Source organism: Lissotriton vulgaris, chromosome 4_1 (assembly GCF_964263255.1).
Source record: "Lissotriton vulgaris chromosome 4_1, aLisVul1.2, whole genome shotgun sequence".
NCBI classification, from domain to species: Eukaryota; Metazoa; Chordata; class Amphibia; order Caudata; family Salamandridae; genus Lissotriton; species Lissotriton vulgaris.
Window position 1 is genome coordinate 1,970,634,309 of NC_141691.1, and position 16,417 is coordinate 1,970,650,725.

Below are 16,417 nucleotides of genomic sequence, written 5' to 3' on the forward strand. Positions count from 1 at the left end.
TCTGTAGGGGAATAGTAGATCCCTCAGTAGGCGGTGATGTGATCGCCCCAAAGGAGCTTCTGGTGGTTGATATTTAGTGCCACCTGTGATAGATCCTTACGTAAGGCTGGAACATTTATTTCCAGCTATTCCAATTCTCTCACTGTGGAGAGCATACTTAACTGGAGTGCGATGCTCCCATTGCAGGCTAATGTACATTAGCTGGTGGCATTAACCTTGGGAAGCGATATTCACTATTGACTCACCCGTCTTTTTAGCCTTCGGCAATGAGGCGCTCCCATTAGCACCTCGGTATGTAGGTTAAACTATAACCACCATTAGATGTGCTGTCCTGAGGCACACTCGTTATTGGTTCGTAGACGTAAGGATAATGGTGATAGTTGACTATTACCAGTTTCTGCTGCTTAACAGGACATGTTTTAGAATTTCATTATTCCGTTCACGTAGACCCTTTTTGGTGTTATCTTAATGCGTCACATATGTGCTGTTGTTTCATTCATTAAGGGACTTTGGTCATACTGACATTAATTTTGAGAAGACATTTCCGGCTACAAACCATACTTTTCTTCCTTTGAACAAAATTCTGTAAAAGTTCACGTTGACGCGCTCTCCCATTGGTTTGCATTGATAGGATGCAGCAGTCACGTGGGTCCTCCTTTGGGAATGCGCTCAAGAACATGCTTGATGTTGGAGATCCCACAACGATGACCTATGTTCTCTTTTTGTGGGGTAGCAGAAAGCAGCACGGAAAGTTACAGATGTGGGCCAGGCAGGCATGGAGGGTGCATGTGGAATGAACAAAGGACAAGCGAGAGCACACCGGCATCCAAAAAGAGGCGTGGGGACATTGGGAGGGGTCGAATGTAACACAAGGGGGGACCGACTTGCTGGATGCCTTGAGTAAAGCAGACTCAATAGAGCAGAGTTGGAGGAAATTCTTTTACAGAGAAACTGACAAGGGAGGAGGGAGGTGGGTACCAGGGGCATAGCTTCAGGGTGGTTGTTTGGTGTGTTACACCCCCCAAATAAAGGTATTCTTGGCCTGAGAGTTGGGTTTGGGCGCTCTGAGTCTGGTCTTTGCCTTTGTTGTTTTTTCTCTTTGTCCTTATTTGACTAAAAAGTTTAAACTTGTTAATTATTTTTATCCAGAGCTTGGACAGAGGCCCATCTAATTCATATCAATACTAAACCTTTTCCTTGTGGGATCATTGTATCTCAAGCCGTGGTCATCTCTTCCCTTCACCCTTCTGTATACTGTTTTTAGTTGGGAAATTTGCGATTCACATAGTCCGAATCTCACTGACCAAGCTACATCCCTGAAGGGGACATATGCTTTAAAAAAAAGCTGACACACAGTGATGGAAGGTTTAGTTAGACTCGACAAGCCATGGTAAATAATGAAGCTAAGGAAATTAAACCTTTGTACTCATTTTGAGAGAAGTCGCATTAAAAACTGCAGTTAAGAGGTCTTTAAGGTACAGAGTGTTTCCTCTGTTTGTAGAAAAGCCTAGATATTTTTTCATTCTCTTGTAATTTGAAGAACTTTGGAGGCAGCCATGACAGTATTTATTAAATACATGGTATATGTATGAGTAGACGAACATTAGAGCCATATAGAAAGCTTCAAATATTCCACAATGAAACAGCCAAAATCTGACACGACGCATCAAACCATCCTTTGCCCCGATTCTCCGCTAAACGAGACCTCAACTGCTTGCTTTAACTGTGAGCCCATAGAGGAAGGGTAAGAACCGATTGCCTTATCATGTCTGTTGTACAAGCTGCTTACCATATGGTGGTATGAACCAGCCTATTGGTGGCTTGTTTTCCATACCCCGGCAGCCTAGCTTGGTGACAGTGGCTCAATGCTCTATGGGATTTTGCTGTAGCCCTCCTGTCCTGGCTGCAGAGGCTGCAGTCTCATTAATATTCATATTCCCAGACTCAATCACTTCTCACCTGCCTGTAGCTTCATCACAGAATATCACTGCGCCCATCTAAAAACCCATTTAATACCCAAGAGCCTCATTTTGATTATTTTTCTCTCTCTGCCTCTCTCCGCTTATAGGTACATCCGCTCAGAACGCTCAGTCATTTTAATCAACTTCTGCCTGTCCATTATCTCCTCCAACGCATTAATTCTGATTGGGCAGACCCAGACGAGGAATAAGGTGAGAAATTTATTGATGTCTAATGTTATACTTAAGCACACATGTCTCCTCTCTGTGATTCTCTCTTCGCCCTCCATCTCCTTTCTCATTTCCTCCTCTCTCTTCTACCTTCTGGCTCCTGCCAGACTATAATTCGGTGCTCCGCCATTAATAATGCTGATATATGTTACGAAGAGAAGTTAGCCATTTTGTTCGGCTACGAGCTCTGAGGAAAGCCTGTACAGAAGGTAAAGAGTCTTTGGGGCTGTGAATAGAGAAGCAAGCAGTAAAAGCTGAAATGAAGCCAGTCTCAGCTATCTTCAGTGTAGACCTTTGTCCTAGCAGAGTTTTCTTTTATCACATATACGCAGCATCCTATGAATCTTGCTTTGGAGGATGCCGGAGCGAAGGCAGAGCAGAAATGCATGTAGGCGCACAGGCGCATTTCCTGGCACTTGGATGTTAAAGCTGATTTGCAGAAAGGTGATTGGTAGGTCAATACAATATTAGGAAGCTACCCACCAATAGAGGGCGCCTTATTGGCTCCTCAAATACATTAAACATAATCTACATATATGAAGAGTGGGCGGCAAGAGGGTGATGGCCAAGACGGTGAAACTCCTAGCCCCGTCCTGACCAGTGAGATCTCTGAGCGGTCTCAAGACACTATGGACATACACCCTAACAGAAAAAGCCATAAAGGAAAGCAAAAAGCCCCCAAATCACCCCTGCAGTATTTATTTTTGCTCCATAAGACAATGCACAAGGAATGCTAGAGAGTTGAGGCTCCCTTAATGTAGCAGATAATGTTTTAGAACTTAGTGAGTAGGTTATAGATGAGGGTTACTTAGGGTGGGTGGCTTCCCAAGAGGCCACTGGCAGAACAGTCTTTCTGAAAGGATGGGGAAATCACAGACAGTACTGAGCGTGAAGTAACTAAGTAGATATGATTTAGGGATTTAGAATTTACTCAACCTTCATGTTGTTGAGTAAGTGTAGGATGAAACACCTAAGAAGATAGTATATTTAAGGTTAGGGATAAAAATGGGCACATTGTGGTCACCCGGATTCCCTTCTACGTTGTGACAATTGGTGACACAGTGATTTCATTAGTTATGTAAAAACATACCTAAATCCAGTATCCAGGTTCAGTTAGAGAATTCTAGCTTGTCATGCTGTTTCATCTGTATGTGGAAAAGGTAAGTGCACTGTGTCATCACCCGTCACCTGATTTACCCATTGACTTCTTGCAGGTGATATGTACGCTAGTGGCTGCGTTCCTGCATTTCTTCTTCCTTTCCTCGTTCTGTTGGGTGCTGACGGAAGCGTGGCAGTCCTACATGGCTGTGACGGGGAGGCTTCGGAACCGTATCATCCGCAAGCGGTTTCTGTGCCTAGGATGGGGTGAGTCTGCAAAACTTTGGTGTTGTTGAAAAACTATGGCAAACAAGATTGGTAGGCACTAAGTAATAAATAAAAAAAGGTGTTCGGAACATGTTTTAGGAGTAAAAAGAAGAGAATCCGGCTGTATTGCTGGAAATAAACTGTCAGTGATTGTTGTTGAGTCTCGCAGAGGTTGTATTGCGGGAAAAGGGGTTGAAAGTCTTGTGTAGTAGGTAGTTGATTACACCATTAAGAGAGATATGTGTTGCTGCCCCTCTGAACCAAGATGACACTAATATATAAAATAAAGACTGATGAAGGTGACAAATTGCACAAGAGGGCAAATGCTGTTTCCCTCAAATTCCCCGAATTTAAATTTCCAAATTACACTTGAGGCATTTTTCATTGAATGAGTATCACATCTTGTGCTTGTTCCTACAATTGAGGCGGACCAGTGTTTGTGGCATGGGGAATACACACAACGTCATAGGGGCTCAAATGGAACATAGTGCTGTAATAGAAACTGTGACCCCGTGGACAGAGCACCCAGCTAGTGAATGCACTTGTGAATGTATGGGCCTTAGTCCTACTGTCATTACATTTGACACATTTATCTTTCCTGATATTAAGGCCCCTGTGTTACAGATATGCTCAGACCACTCTTGGCGGACAGTAAGTTCAGCACCTACACATGGCCTCATAATTTCGGTGGAAATGGTACAGCAGTTACTGGCCCCATTGGAATTATGAGATCCGCTGAAACTCCACCGATTTCTTTAGATTCAGCCGGAGGTCACGGCTGCTGGAAACAGCCGAAATTACTATGTGAAAGTCCATCGTAAATAGAGAAATTATAGGACTTGGCCATATATTAACTGGGTTTTGCCAGTCATTCCTAATTTCTTAGCGGAACCTCATCTTCCACCTTGTAATGGGCCAGATTTTCCTATTGCTAAATCCGTTGGTTGGTAAAATCTGGCCCATTTACTAGGATACTAATGACGGCCTCAGACCTTCCTAAATGGACCTTCCACAATATGTCCTTTTAGGTGGTCACATCAATCAATCGACGGTCTTGTAGAGCGTGACTACTCACCCGTAAGGGTCTCAAGGTGCGGGCGGGGGACTGCTGATCCTACGAAGGCACCGTGGTTCTGTCCAAGCACCAGGTTTTAAGGTCCTTCCTGAATTGAGGCAGTGGCAGTGATTGCCTGAGGTGGAGAGGCAGGGGTTTCCAGGTCTTTGCCGTGAGCAAGTGAATAGAAAGGCTATGGTGACTTCAATGCCATTTGTGGGCAGTTTTACCCAAGCTTCTGTCCCTTATATGTTTCTGTATCTGAATTATGGGCATTTAGTAATTCCCTTTGATTACAAACAACACTTTTCCAACTCCAAATGCATATGTGGCCAATCCCACATGTTAATTCATAGCTCCCATGCGCTTTAGGTCTGGTTCCTCTACTCCCTCTGGTATGGATTCACAGTTATTGGGTACCACTGGAAGGCTTCTGCTGAGATATGCTCAGGGCCCCTGGAATTATGTGGCAGGGGGAGGGCCATATTATGCAGCAGGGTTGAGTAAATTATGAGGGAAGAAAAGGCAAATTATGTGGCGCAATGCAGCTATTTTTTCACTTGATAGCACTGCCTGGGCTTTAGGTGCCCCCCATTAGCACCAGTTTTACTCCCAAATATAGAAATAAGCAACAGAAAGATGACCATACAACTTTTTTCAAAGGGGCTTCCACTGCGTGGCAACATTTGTTGCTGCACTTGCAACGTTTGAACCTTTTGAGGTAGAAGCAATTTGCTGTGTTAAAATCTGCCATTTATGCAGCAGATGATGGATTATGGGGAAAATCAATAATTATGGCAAAAACTCAGTGACCTCACAATCTCATATTTCCAGTGGCCCTGGGTATTCTACAATCTCCATTATATTGAGAATACAGCTCTCTATGGCTTCATGTAGCCTGTTTGAGTTATAGAGAAATTGAAAGTGTAAACCTGGAGACCTTGCAGGGAGTTGCCTGAGCAGTCTGTGTGGGGGACATGGCATCCTGGACTGCTCTAGAGGCATTGTCCTTTACTGCTCTTGAATTTCATGTTTTTCTGTAATGCAAGGCAATCTTTTCCATATAGATTTACTTTTAAAGTGTCCATTAGCAGGATAGAATGTATATGAATCCTCCCAAGACAGGTGCTTACACCCAAAATTGATATTTCCATAATTGCGTCTGGTCATTTTTATGCAGTGCGATGTACGAAAAGCCTCCCAGACTGTCACAGTGCATAACCTTTAAGCTTGAAATAGATCATTTGATTTGTTTGAAGATATTTTCTGTTACAATAGGGTTTCTTGTGAAGACCTAACAGGAGATCTCATCCATAACAGTATTGGGTAGTAAATAAAATGTCTGACCTTATGGACAAGGTGGTCCTCTGCCATTTTATAGGTGGTAGCGACATTCTGACTTTTAGCCACTGAGGCTTGAAGGTGGCGGCCAGGGGACAAATCCTCTTAAGCAATTATGAGATTTGTGCGTCTTCTGCACCGATCACACCTGCTCGCGGCTGAAGCCGGGAACCTGTCACTTTCAATACCAGGAGCTATCTCGGAGAAGAAGAGACAAGGTAAAAGCCTGTAGTCGTTTGTCTCTGTAAAGTCCAACAGAGAAGCTTTGTAACAGAAATGTACTGGAATACAGGAAACCTATTCTTCCTAGAAGAATTGGATGTGTGATCCATTAAAACAAAGCAACACAGTGTCTCAGATCTTCAAAAAGAGTCTTGGAATATTATTTCCTGAAAGATAACAAGCATGTTGTAGTATATTATCGAATTTTCTATATTGATCGACAAAAAAATAAAAAAACAAGACTCCAAGGTACATACATGTGGAGTTAAGAATTGTAAATCTATCCAGATCTCCCTTTATTCACACTGATGATATCGCAGTATTCTGAATTCAATATCTTTTTAGGTTAATATAAAAAAATCAATATATTGACATCTAACCTTCAGACGAAATGGTCAACGCACGTTGATCAAGCAATACTATAGCAGGACAATATATATGTCTAATGATAGACACTGCACACAAAGTGCAGCCTTTTAGCAGGAGAGGGGCTGCAGCTCGAGAGAAGGAAAGGAAGTGCTGGAGTTCAGGAGTAGAGAAGCTAATTCTTTCTGTTGCTTATTTCTATATTTGGAAGTTAAACTGGTGCTAATGGGGGAAACCCAAAGCCCAGGCAGTATTATCAAGTTAAATAATAGCTGCATTGCGCCACATAATTTGCCTTTTCTTGCCTCATAATTTACTCAGCCCTGCTGCATAATATGGCCCCCACTGCCGCATAATTCCAGTGGCCCAGAAGGCGTCCAGTGGTACCCAATAACTGTGAATCCATACCAGAGGGGGTAGAGGAACCAGACCTAAAGCGTGGAGAGTGCATGGAATGGAGACTCTTTTTTAGCAATATTAGATTCAAACTGCACAGAGAATTTGCTATAAAAAGAGTCATCTGATTACAGAGTAGGTTTTGTGATACTGAAATACTGGTAAGGGAAATAGGCTGGGAGCTTCTTGTCTGTTGTCGGTTTTTGTGTTTAGCAATGTGTGTCATTTGTAAAATCAAAATTCACTGCTCAGTACTGTCACTGCTGCATATCCCGACCTGCCCCTGCCAATCATGTCCTACTCCCCCCAACCAAATTGGCATTTAGACATTACCCCACCACAGAGAGTCCCAAGCAAAAGGCAATCAAAGCAAATGCCAGCTATGTGATCCTCCATCAAATATCAGCGACTTGTGTGTTGATGTGTCGACTCAGATGCCTGCGCATCCTTTTTTCCTTTGACAGTCGATTAGTTATTGCATGCTCTGAAAAGGCTTCATATTACACCCTCAAACGTGGGCGGAGACTCCACATGCTTTATCGAATGTTTGCCTTTTAACACTAAATCCTACACAAAAGAGACAACATGTTAGCTCCTCTCACTGAGGAAACTTTGGTTCATCCTTTTAGGATACAGCTCAACAAGTTGACTTTGGCTAGATGCTTACAAGTCACCTGGTCCTTTATAAAAAAAAGTCTATTTTTGTTCTGTATGAGTCATCAGACATGCCCAGCATCTTGGTCTCTCCTCTGTACAAAGAAAGAAGCCTGTTGTCTCAACTCACCACGTAAGAGGGATGAAGAAAGGGCTCTCATGCCTGTATTCAGCCATCAACAACAACTGCCCTGCCCCAATAAAACATATCATATCAGCAGAGACCCACAAACCTGCTCTGTGAACGTCCTTGCTGACAATTTGCAAGTGAACCTTTTAAAACGCTCGTTGCGTGGAGTTTCTCCCCTCAGTAGGGAGTTTCAGTGCATGGAAGTCAGGTAGTATTGGAGCAAGTGTTTCGGTCAGTACTTTTGTAGGGATGATGCAGTGATATCAGATCTCAAGTCTTCATCATCATGAAGTGCAGAGCCCACCTTGCAATAACTAATACTTTGTAGGCTGAGCAAAAGATCATGTCAGTGTTCAAGTCAAAGAGATTGCATCATCCATGTGTTTCTGAACTACCTTTTCTAGTCAAATATTATTACCACCTTTGGTGCTACTTTTGGTGTCAGTGGTGTTGGCTTTGACTCGCAGTCCTGTCCACCTCTCAACAGTGGTCAGATGCCATGAGTGGTAGAAGGAATGGCTAGGTTTCCTCCAGGGTCTTTCCGTATTACAAGCATGGGAAGTGGGACATACTAGTCTATGTTGTATCCTTCATTGTTGAGCATAGCTGAGCATCCAAGGTCTCCGGAGAAGGTTGACGTTCAACGTCATTGATAACACTGTGGAGAATGGACGGCACCAGTTCTGTAGGGAGAGTCGCAGCGAGACGCTGCAGAGTAAGACCACGCAGAGTGAGAGCATGCGCCGCGACAAGTGTAAGTAAAGGATATGAAAATAATCCCTTCTCTCTCCTTTTATTTCCCTTTCAGGCCTTCCAGCACTGGTGGTCGCCATATCTGTGGGGTTTACCAAGGCCAAGGGCTACGGAACACCCAATTAGTAAGTGTCACATATTTTGCTCCATTGCATGAATGTATGTATGTATGCAGCATTTGTATAGCGCAGACCTACCCGAAAGGCAATCGATGGGTTTACCCAGCGGGCTCTAGATTGTAGGTTAATTATAGAAAAAAACAATACACAAGATAAGCGAGTGGACTTTAACAAATGCTTGAGGTGATGACTTGTGACTGTGTGTCCCTCTCTCACAGAAGCTGAGATTGCAAGAATGTGCCAGACTCTCCTCGCTGATGTTTACATGCAGTGACAGTTGAGGCGAATGTGCTTGCCATGCATGGAACTGTTTTTTCCTTCCTACCTTCTTTTCTTCCTTCCTTTCTTCTTTCATTCCTTCCGTTCTTTCTTTCTTTCTCTCTTTCTTCCTCTTGTTTTTCATTTCATTTTCTTACTTTTTTAATTGTTTTGCTTCTTTATTTTTTGTTTTCCTCATCCAATCTTTCTTCATTCTCTTACTCTGGTTTACTTTCTTCATCCTTTCCCTATTGATTCCTTTTGCTTGTGTGGTTTTTGTTGATTCACGCCCCCTGCTTCTACCATCTTTTACTTCAGTAAAGTTGTGAGCAGCCGAAAGTAGTGTATGTGCGTACATAAAGAGAAATGGTATAGAAGCTTTCTTGCTCGGTTACGCACATGCACACTCATACATGCAGATTTGTGTGTTCATATGCACACATAGACACATTTGTCTTCCTGGGCAACCAATTGTTGCTGTGTGGCAACTGTTAGTGCAAATGCACATGGTGTGATGATTCATTCCTTCATTTGGTGGACATGCCTTGACTCAGGTCTGCCCAGGCCCCCGTCAGTAGTGAGGCGGACATGAAGACTCTACGCTACGACCTCCCTAAGAGAGAGATTGCGTGGCATGTCTACTGTCATCTTGAACATACTACATCAGTATCACCTAGGCTGAAATCTAAGAGGCAAGGCAAAATGCAAATTCTATCACCAAATGGCCACGTCCTGTACTTGGTACTGTGGATATATAGATGAAACAAGGGACTAGAACTACACACTAAGACCAGACTATTAGTAGGAGAGCGGCTGCAGCTCAAGTGAAGGAAAGGAAGTTCTGAAGTTCAGGAGTAGAGAAGCTAATTCTGCACATGAAGAGTGGAGAGGGCATGGAACAGATACTCTTTGAAAGTGAGATTGGAGTCAGACTGCACAGAGAATCTGCTAGAGAAAAGGTCAGATGACTACAGAGTTCATTTTGTGATACTGAAATACTGGTAAGGGAGATGAGCTGGGAGCTACTTGTCTGTCTTCGGTTTCTGTGTTTAGCAGTACGCGTCATATGTAACATCAAACTAGCTGATAAATGCACTTTTCAGTACTATCCCTGCTATATGTCTGGACCTGACCCCTGCCAACCATGTCCTGGTTACTGTAATTCAGCCTTTATCGAACAACGCATATACCCCAAACACAAACGCGACACTGTTCTGTGTCCTTCACCCGCGATCTGGATGCTACCGTCTAATAAAACATTTGCTATGCAAATTGGGTCTAGAACTGCGCTGTAAGACTTTCCTACCACAAAATGACTCCAAATAATACATGTGGAGGTTGTAGATGTTAGCTGTGTGTTCCAGATGGGATTTAACTGTGAGTGTACCTCACTGATGCACCCTTCTCCGATATCTGAAGTCACATGTCCTGCAACCGGTGCTTTTAAAATGTAGCCATACGAGGCACTCTCCCAGGCTAGAACGAGCGGAAAAGCATGACGTGGCACTGCACAAAACATCTTAAAGAAATACATATATAGCGAGCACCATCTTTGATTTTTCTCATTGAAGTTCACGGGAAAGTCAAGAGATCTGTCTGATCTGACCCTACCAATGAGAACGGGTCTTATTAAGCCCCATCCTCCTATGATGCACACTGCCCTTCACAACTCCTAAAGAGACCTGTTTTTACCCGACTTACAAGATCTAGCCGTAACAAGTCCATATTCTTCCCTCATATGTAGAATTCCCACCGAGTGCGGGCCATAGGATTGGGCCTGGATTAGAGTTCGGCGGACAGGTTACTCCATCACAAACATGACAGATATTCAGCTCGCCATATCACAAGTGGATTATATCCCGCAGCACGTGTACGGCGGATGGGATATCCGTTACGTTTATGAGAGAATAAATCTTCCACCAAACTCTGCATCCGTCCCTAATCCCTTACTGTGAGCTCGAGCCACTGGAATCAAGCCGTCTATCCTAGTATCTGAAGCCGCCCTTGGATGATACACGGTCTTGAGCATGCCTGTCCCATGCATCAGCGCAGGCATCACAGTGTGTGTTTTTCCTTCTTGTAATGTCTTTTATAAACTCATTTACAGTGTGTCGGATGGAAGGAAGCATCTGCTGTAAATGATCAGATGTCGTGTTTTGACACACTTGCAGGTGGAGCTTCGTTTTGAAACTCCGCGACAGCATCCCTTTCACCACAAAAAGCAAGGAAAACACGCCCTGTTTAGCGGGACTCTCCCCCGTACTCATAATGACCCCCTTTGTGTATACATTAAAATCCTCAGTGTTGAAAATGCCCACTTAGAAAAATGAATGTATATAATAAGGGCGATCACAAAAGTTGAATGATCCTCAAATCCCACAAAGAACCCTTCCAAACACCCTTGTTTTTATTAGTTAAATCTGATAGCATGTTCGCCTCTCAATATTGGATTAGAATAATGGATTGGTACTCTTTTGATTTCATTTTTGCTTTTCATTTACCAGCTGTACCCAGACCATCAGTGTAGCAATGAAAGAGTTTCCGGTGTTCCAGTCTCCTTAGCAACGTTAGCAAATCTCCTCCTATCAGCTCACCCCTTTTAACTCCAGCTTGGTTCCTGCTGCGCCCCTCTCCAGTAAGCTACGAGCTTCCTGCAGCACTGCACCAGAGCCCGCTTGCATCCAGTAGAGGGGCCGCACACCAGTGTAGCTCGTTCTCACTGTCTGGGAGTTCTCAGGTTCCCTGCAGTGCCGTCTTAACACATGTATTTACAACAAGGGGTGGTGAGGGACAGAGTCTCTGAATTAAACAGAATACTCTCACCCAGTCAAGAGATCAGGGCTAGATCCAACACCGTTTTTTAGCTCACTGCACCATCCCCTTTTTGTAAATCGTTTTTGGCCACTATAGGTGTGGCAGGGTATACTCAGACATGAGTCCCTTTCTCACTGCTCCATCAGGATTCAAGCAAGCCGGGCCGAAGAAGGCTGAAATGCCAGAAACCGGTCCCCGGTAGCTTGTCTCCTTTCTGGTGAAGAATTGGCTTGGTAGTTTAGTCTGCCCTGTTCCCATGATGCACTGGGCCAGGGACAGACTGATTTGCATATAGCCAGGTTCTGAGCTGGGATGGGGCAGTGAGATAAATAACGGTGATGGATCAAGCCCTGATCTTTGGACTGGGTAAGAGTGGTCTGTTTAACTCAGACACTCTGTTCATCACCACCCCCTTTTTGTAAATCGTTTTTGGCCACTATAGGTGTGGCAGGGTATACTCAGACATGAGTCCCTTTCTCACTGCTCCATCAGGATTCAAGCAAGCCGGGCCGAAGAAGGCTGAAATGCCAGAAACCGGTCCCCGGTAGCTTGTCTCCTTTCTGGTGAAGAATTGGCTTGGTAGTTTAGTCTGCCCTGTTCCCATGATGCACTGGGCCAGGGACAGACTGATTTGCATATAGCCAGGTTCTGAGCTGGGATGGGGCAGTGAGATAAATAACGGTGATGGATCAAGCCCTGATCTTTGGACTGGGTAAGAGTGGTCTGTTTAACTCAGACACTCTGTTCATCACCACCCCCTTTTTGTAAATCGTCTTAACACATGGGCACGCTGGGCAGTTGCCCGCTGGCCCCACAAGCATAGAGGCCATAAGCACACCAGAATTTAACACTAATTTTCAGTTAAACATTTTTTTCCTGTGAGTAGTTGTGTAGGCAGTGCCCAGTGAACTGCCTTGCAGGGCGGCCTATAATTCTTTTAAGACAGCCCTGGTTCCCTGGCAGACTGCAGTGTCCTTTCATCATCCCTGGAAGGTGGTGGGGGTCAGGCTTTCACTGCACCAGAACCAAGTGGGCTTTGCGGCTCTTCCCAGCCCCCTCCTTCGACTCCTTCAGCGTCCTAGGCCTTGTTGGTATTCCATGCGCGAGCTGGACGCCGGATGTCTTTTTGGCCTAGCGGATTCTTGGCTCGCTGCCCACCCTGTTGGAGCGGCTGCCTAGAATGCTGCAGGAGCATTTGTTATCCTCGCCTGCAGCAGCTTAAACTTCACCGGCTCCTTTGGAAAATACTATTACAGTCATGACATGCATTTTAAAAACAGGCAAAACCAAGATCCTTACAGCAGGCAAGGTCCGCCTTGCAACATCCGGTGCACCTATTGTGTACACGGTTCACCCCACATGGTCTGCGATTATTCTCTTTCGTTCTCAGGGCTATTTGTTGTCATTACACATTTTTGTAAACTATTTTACGTTTTCTTTTCCAGCTCCTATTCTGCATAATTGCTCCATGTACTGTCCACCCTGTCCATAAACAGCAATTGAAAAAATTACCCGTTGGTCACAACCAGCAGTTCTCATGCTCTGACCTTTGATCCTAGGAGTACACTTCCTTAGACACATGCATACCTCATGTAATTTGTTTTTAAGTTAACGTCTGCATTGCCCGCCCCCCAAATACTCCTCCTCCCTCTACATTTTATAAACCGTACAGAAGCATCTCCTTATGGATCTTGTAGTGTGCAGTATTGTCTGAAAGACCAAGGATTTACGCAAGGAGCGTAGAGTGGTATGAGGGCTTGCTGCAATGCTTTCCTCCTTGAGTAAAGAAGGCTCTTCTTGGACTTAGAAAGTGGGGTCCCCTTGCAAAAGAGGGGCATGAAGTCAAAGAATGTTCCACTCTCAGGAAGTGCCCTACCGTAACCACCAGGGACTGCTGGTATAGCGTACAATCTAGAGCCGCTTCCAGCCACTCCTCTCACACAAGACACGTGTAATTCCATGCCAGCTGCTTTGGCGGTGGCCAAGGTGTTCCCCACAGTAAACATCATTTACAACTAATGCGATACAACGCATTCCATTACAACACGGTCATTACAATGACCGCATTGTTTCATTGCATACCATTACAATGACTTGCTGTAGGGGGCAGAAGATGTTGGGTTTAAAATCCAACACCTTCCCTACATTTGCACAGACTGGAGTTGGAATAGTAAATTATACTATTCAAAACTCTTATCGCCTCCCTACACCAAGACGTTGTAGTAACGTGCGTTGTAATGTTATGCGATTTAACAAGGCAGTCGTTGCAATAACTGAGTTGTAATGGCATGCGTTGTAAACTCGTGCGTTGTAATATGGCCTATTCATTCCTGGCTATTGGGTACAGAACTGATTGCATCCACACGCTTTTGGGTTTCAGCAGTTTACCAGAGAATTTTGGACAACTCTAAAGTCCCTCCCAGAGTTCACATGGGCATTACAGTAAATTTAAATTTGTAATAGGCAATACAGAGACCATTTGCACATGATTCAGAGACGTACCTTTAAACGCTGAGCGATCAATCCCCCTTTGACACAGAGTTGAACCAGGCTCTAGTATATTGTACCCTGTGCAGTGTTCATCATGGGACTCAGTCTTGTCAATCAAAGATGGGTCATGATTCCATGGTTCCATATTGAGTGAGAGCGATACTCCTAACACAGCTCAAGGTTGCATTTTTTTTGATAGACCCATATTTAAGAAAGCTGGTTTTCTGCAAACAAATTGTTTACATAGGAACCGTCTCTTCGATAGCCCCCTCTGATACTGAAGTTGAATTTCAATGTGTATCCTATGGCAAGTAGTTTCAATTCTTCGAAACTAGTGTCAGATCAACGCCCAACCACTGACGCAAGTCATCCTTAACTCGATGATCATGTTGAGGAATTAGTGATCTGTTGGATGCCCTCAAGAGTCTGGACGTTGCAAGTCTGTATCAGTATGTGGTGGTTCGGTATTATGTGGTGCGGCATGGTGTGGCATAGTTGGCCTTATGTGTTAAATTATGTGGCCGTTCTCCCTTGTAGGCCTGTGGGAAGGCATCCACGCCCTATTTAGATTTTGTGGTAAGGGAACAACAGGATAATGAGCGTGCAGAGTCTTTTAAGAAAATAGAATTAAGACAAGCAGAATTACTAACATTTTATGGAGTGAAAAAAATTCAACAAAACCGATTAAACAACATTAGACATATATAGTATTATGAAAGGTTTGAGCTTGGCATGGTTAGGGTTAGGAGCATTATTAGTGTTAGAGATAATTATTTAATTTCTTCAAAAAGGTATTGCCTCATTTTTTTGCTCTTGGTTATTATCACATACTTCCTCTCCCAGGTGCTTTGCCAGGGCACTCAATAACTGCACGGTGAGCCCTTGGCCAGCTGCAGCCATTAACGCAGCAGAGATGAAGGCCTTGACACGTGGCAGCTGATTGGCCAGACGGCGTCGAAGTCACGTCGACCTGCTTAGCAGCGCGTGCTGGGTGTATTTAAAGAGAGACATTTCCAAGCCCAAGGACATTCTTCAAAGTCGCCAGAAATGACTGGACGCACTCGGAGGATAATATTTAGACCCGGGCCTCGCACCGGGGGCTGCGAGCTCCTGACGTTGAGTAATGGCTTTCTTCATGCCACGCACTGCCACCGTGTCAAACCTTTCCGCTTGTTCACTTCAAAAATTACTAAGCAGACTTTATTTAGGTGGGCGAGAGCGAGCCGCATTAATCTTAATATGAGCGCTCCAAACAGCCCTGGGAGCTTCAATGCATAGATCAGCTGTCTGGCGGGAAAAACTGGCGCTACGTTGACGCCGAACGAGACCAGCGATGTGATTGGTTGGATACTCAAGCTGTGGAAAACCCATTGGGTAATTAAATTTCATTGAAGTAGATAAAAAAGTGAAGTCTACAAATAAGTGATGGATGGAATGCTTGAATTAATTTCAACCACTGGTAATTATTCAGCATTCCAGTCCCTCATTATTTTGCACACCATGGTCACTTCAGTTTGGACCCGGCCATATGGAAATCTGTCTCAAGCTTGGCCCAATAGGAACAGTCCAGCCTGAGCTGCCAGGGCAGGTCCTCCTTGAACGGGAACACAATCAACACGTTTCGCCTTTACTTTATAAATAAATAAATACATAAATAAATAGTGGGCCCTTCAGTCAAGGGTGGCTTGGTTCCAGTGGCACAGTGTGCACTCCCATCCCACTTAGGGTGTCCCACTGAAGTATACTAAAAAGTGATGGATAGAATGCTTAACTTAGTCTCAGCCACTAGTAAGTGCTCAGGCCACATCCCAATCCATTGGTATTTTGCACACCAAGCCAACTGAGCTTGGAGCCAGCCATATCCAATAGGAACAGTCCAGCGTGAACTCCAGGCCAGGTCCTCCCTGAACTGGAACACAAGCAATCCAAAAATAATTTTGCAGTTATTAGGGCTCATCAGTCGCTATAGTTTGGTTGCAAAGTGTGCAATGCACCAATTTCTGGGCACACCCGTCCCACTTAGGTTGTTGCACTGAGGTATACAAAAAAGTACTGAACTGTTGCTGTTGGATCATGGTCAAGGCTGATTTGCATATGCTGGGTCCAGACTGAGGTGGCGTGGTGCGCAAAATAACGATGGACTGTGATTGCAGCCCAAGTAATTATCAGTGGCGGAGACTTAATTCAAGCATTTTAGCTATCTCTTTTTTGTATACGAGTGCAACGCACTTAGTAGGCTGGGAATGCCAAGATGTGGGTCCCATGC

The 16,417-nt window shown here is 44.3% G+C and overlaps 1 protein-coding gene across 1 annotated transcript in view; it reads left to right on the forward strand.

The window, feature by feature from the left end:
* The window catches only part of ADGRB1 (adhesion G protein-coupled receptor B1), a 473,955-nt gene that overhangs the window by 391,083 nt on the left and 66,455 nt on the right, over positions 1-16,417 (forward strand). Inside the window, exons 19-21 of the mRNA XM_086966285.1 lie at positions 2,069-2,171; positions 3,404-3,554; positions 8,526-8,595. Coding sequence (XP_086822411.1) covers positions 2,069-2,171; positions 3,404-3,554; positions 8,526-8,595 — 324 coding nt within the window. The remainder of the gene's footprint in view (positions 1-2,068; positions 2,172-3,403; positions 3,555-8,525; positions 8,596-16,417) is intronic.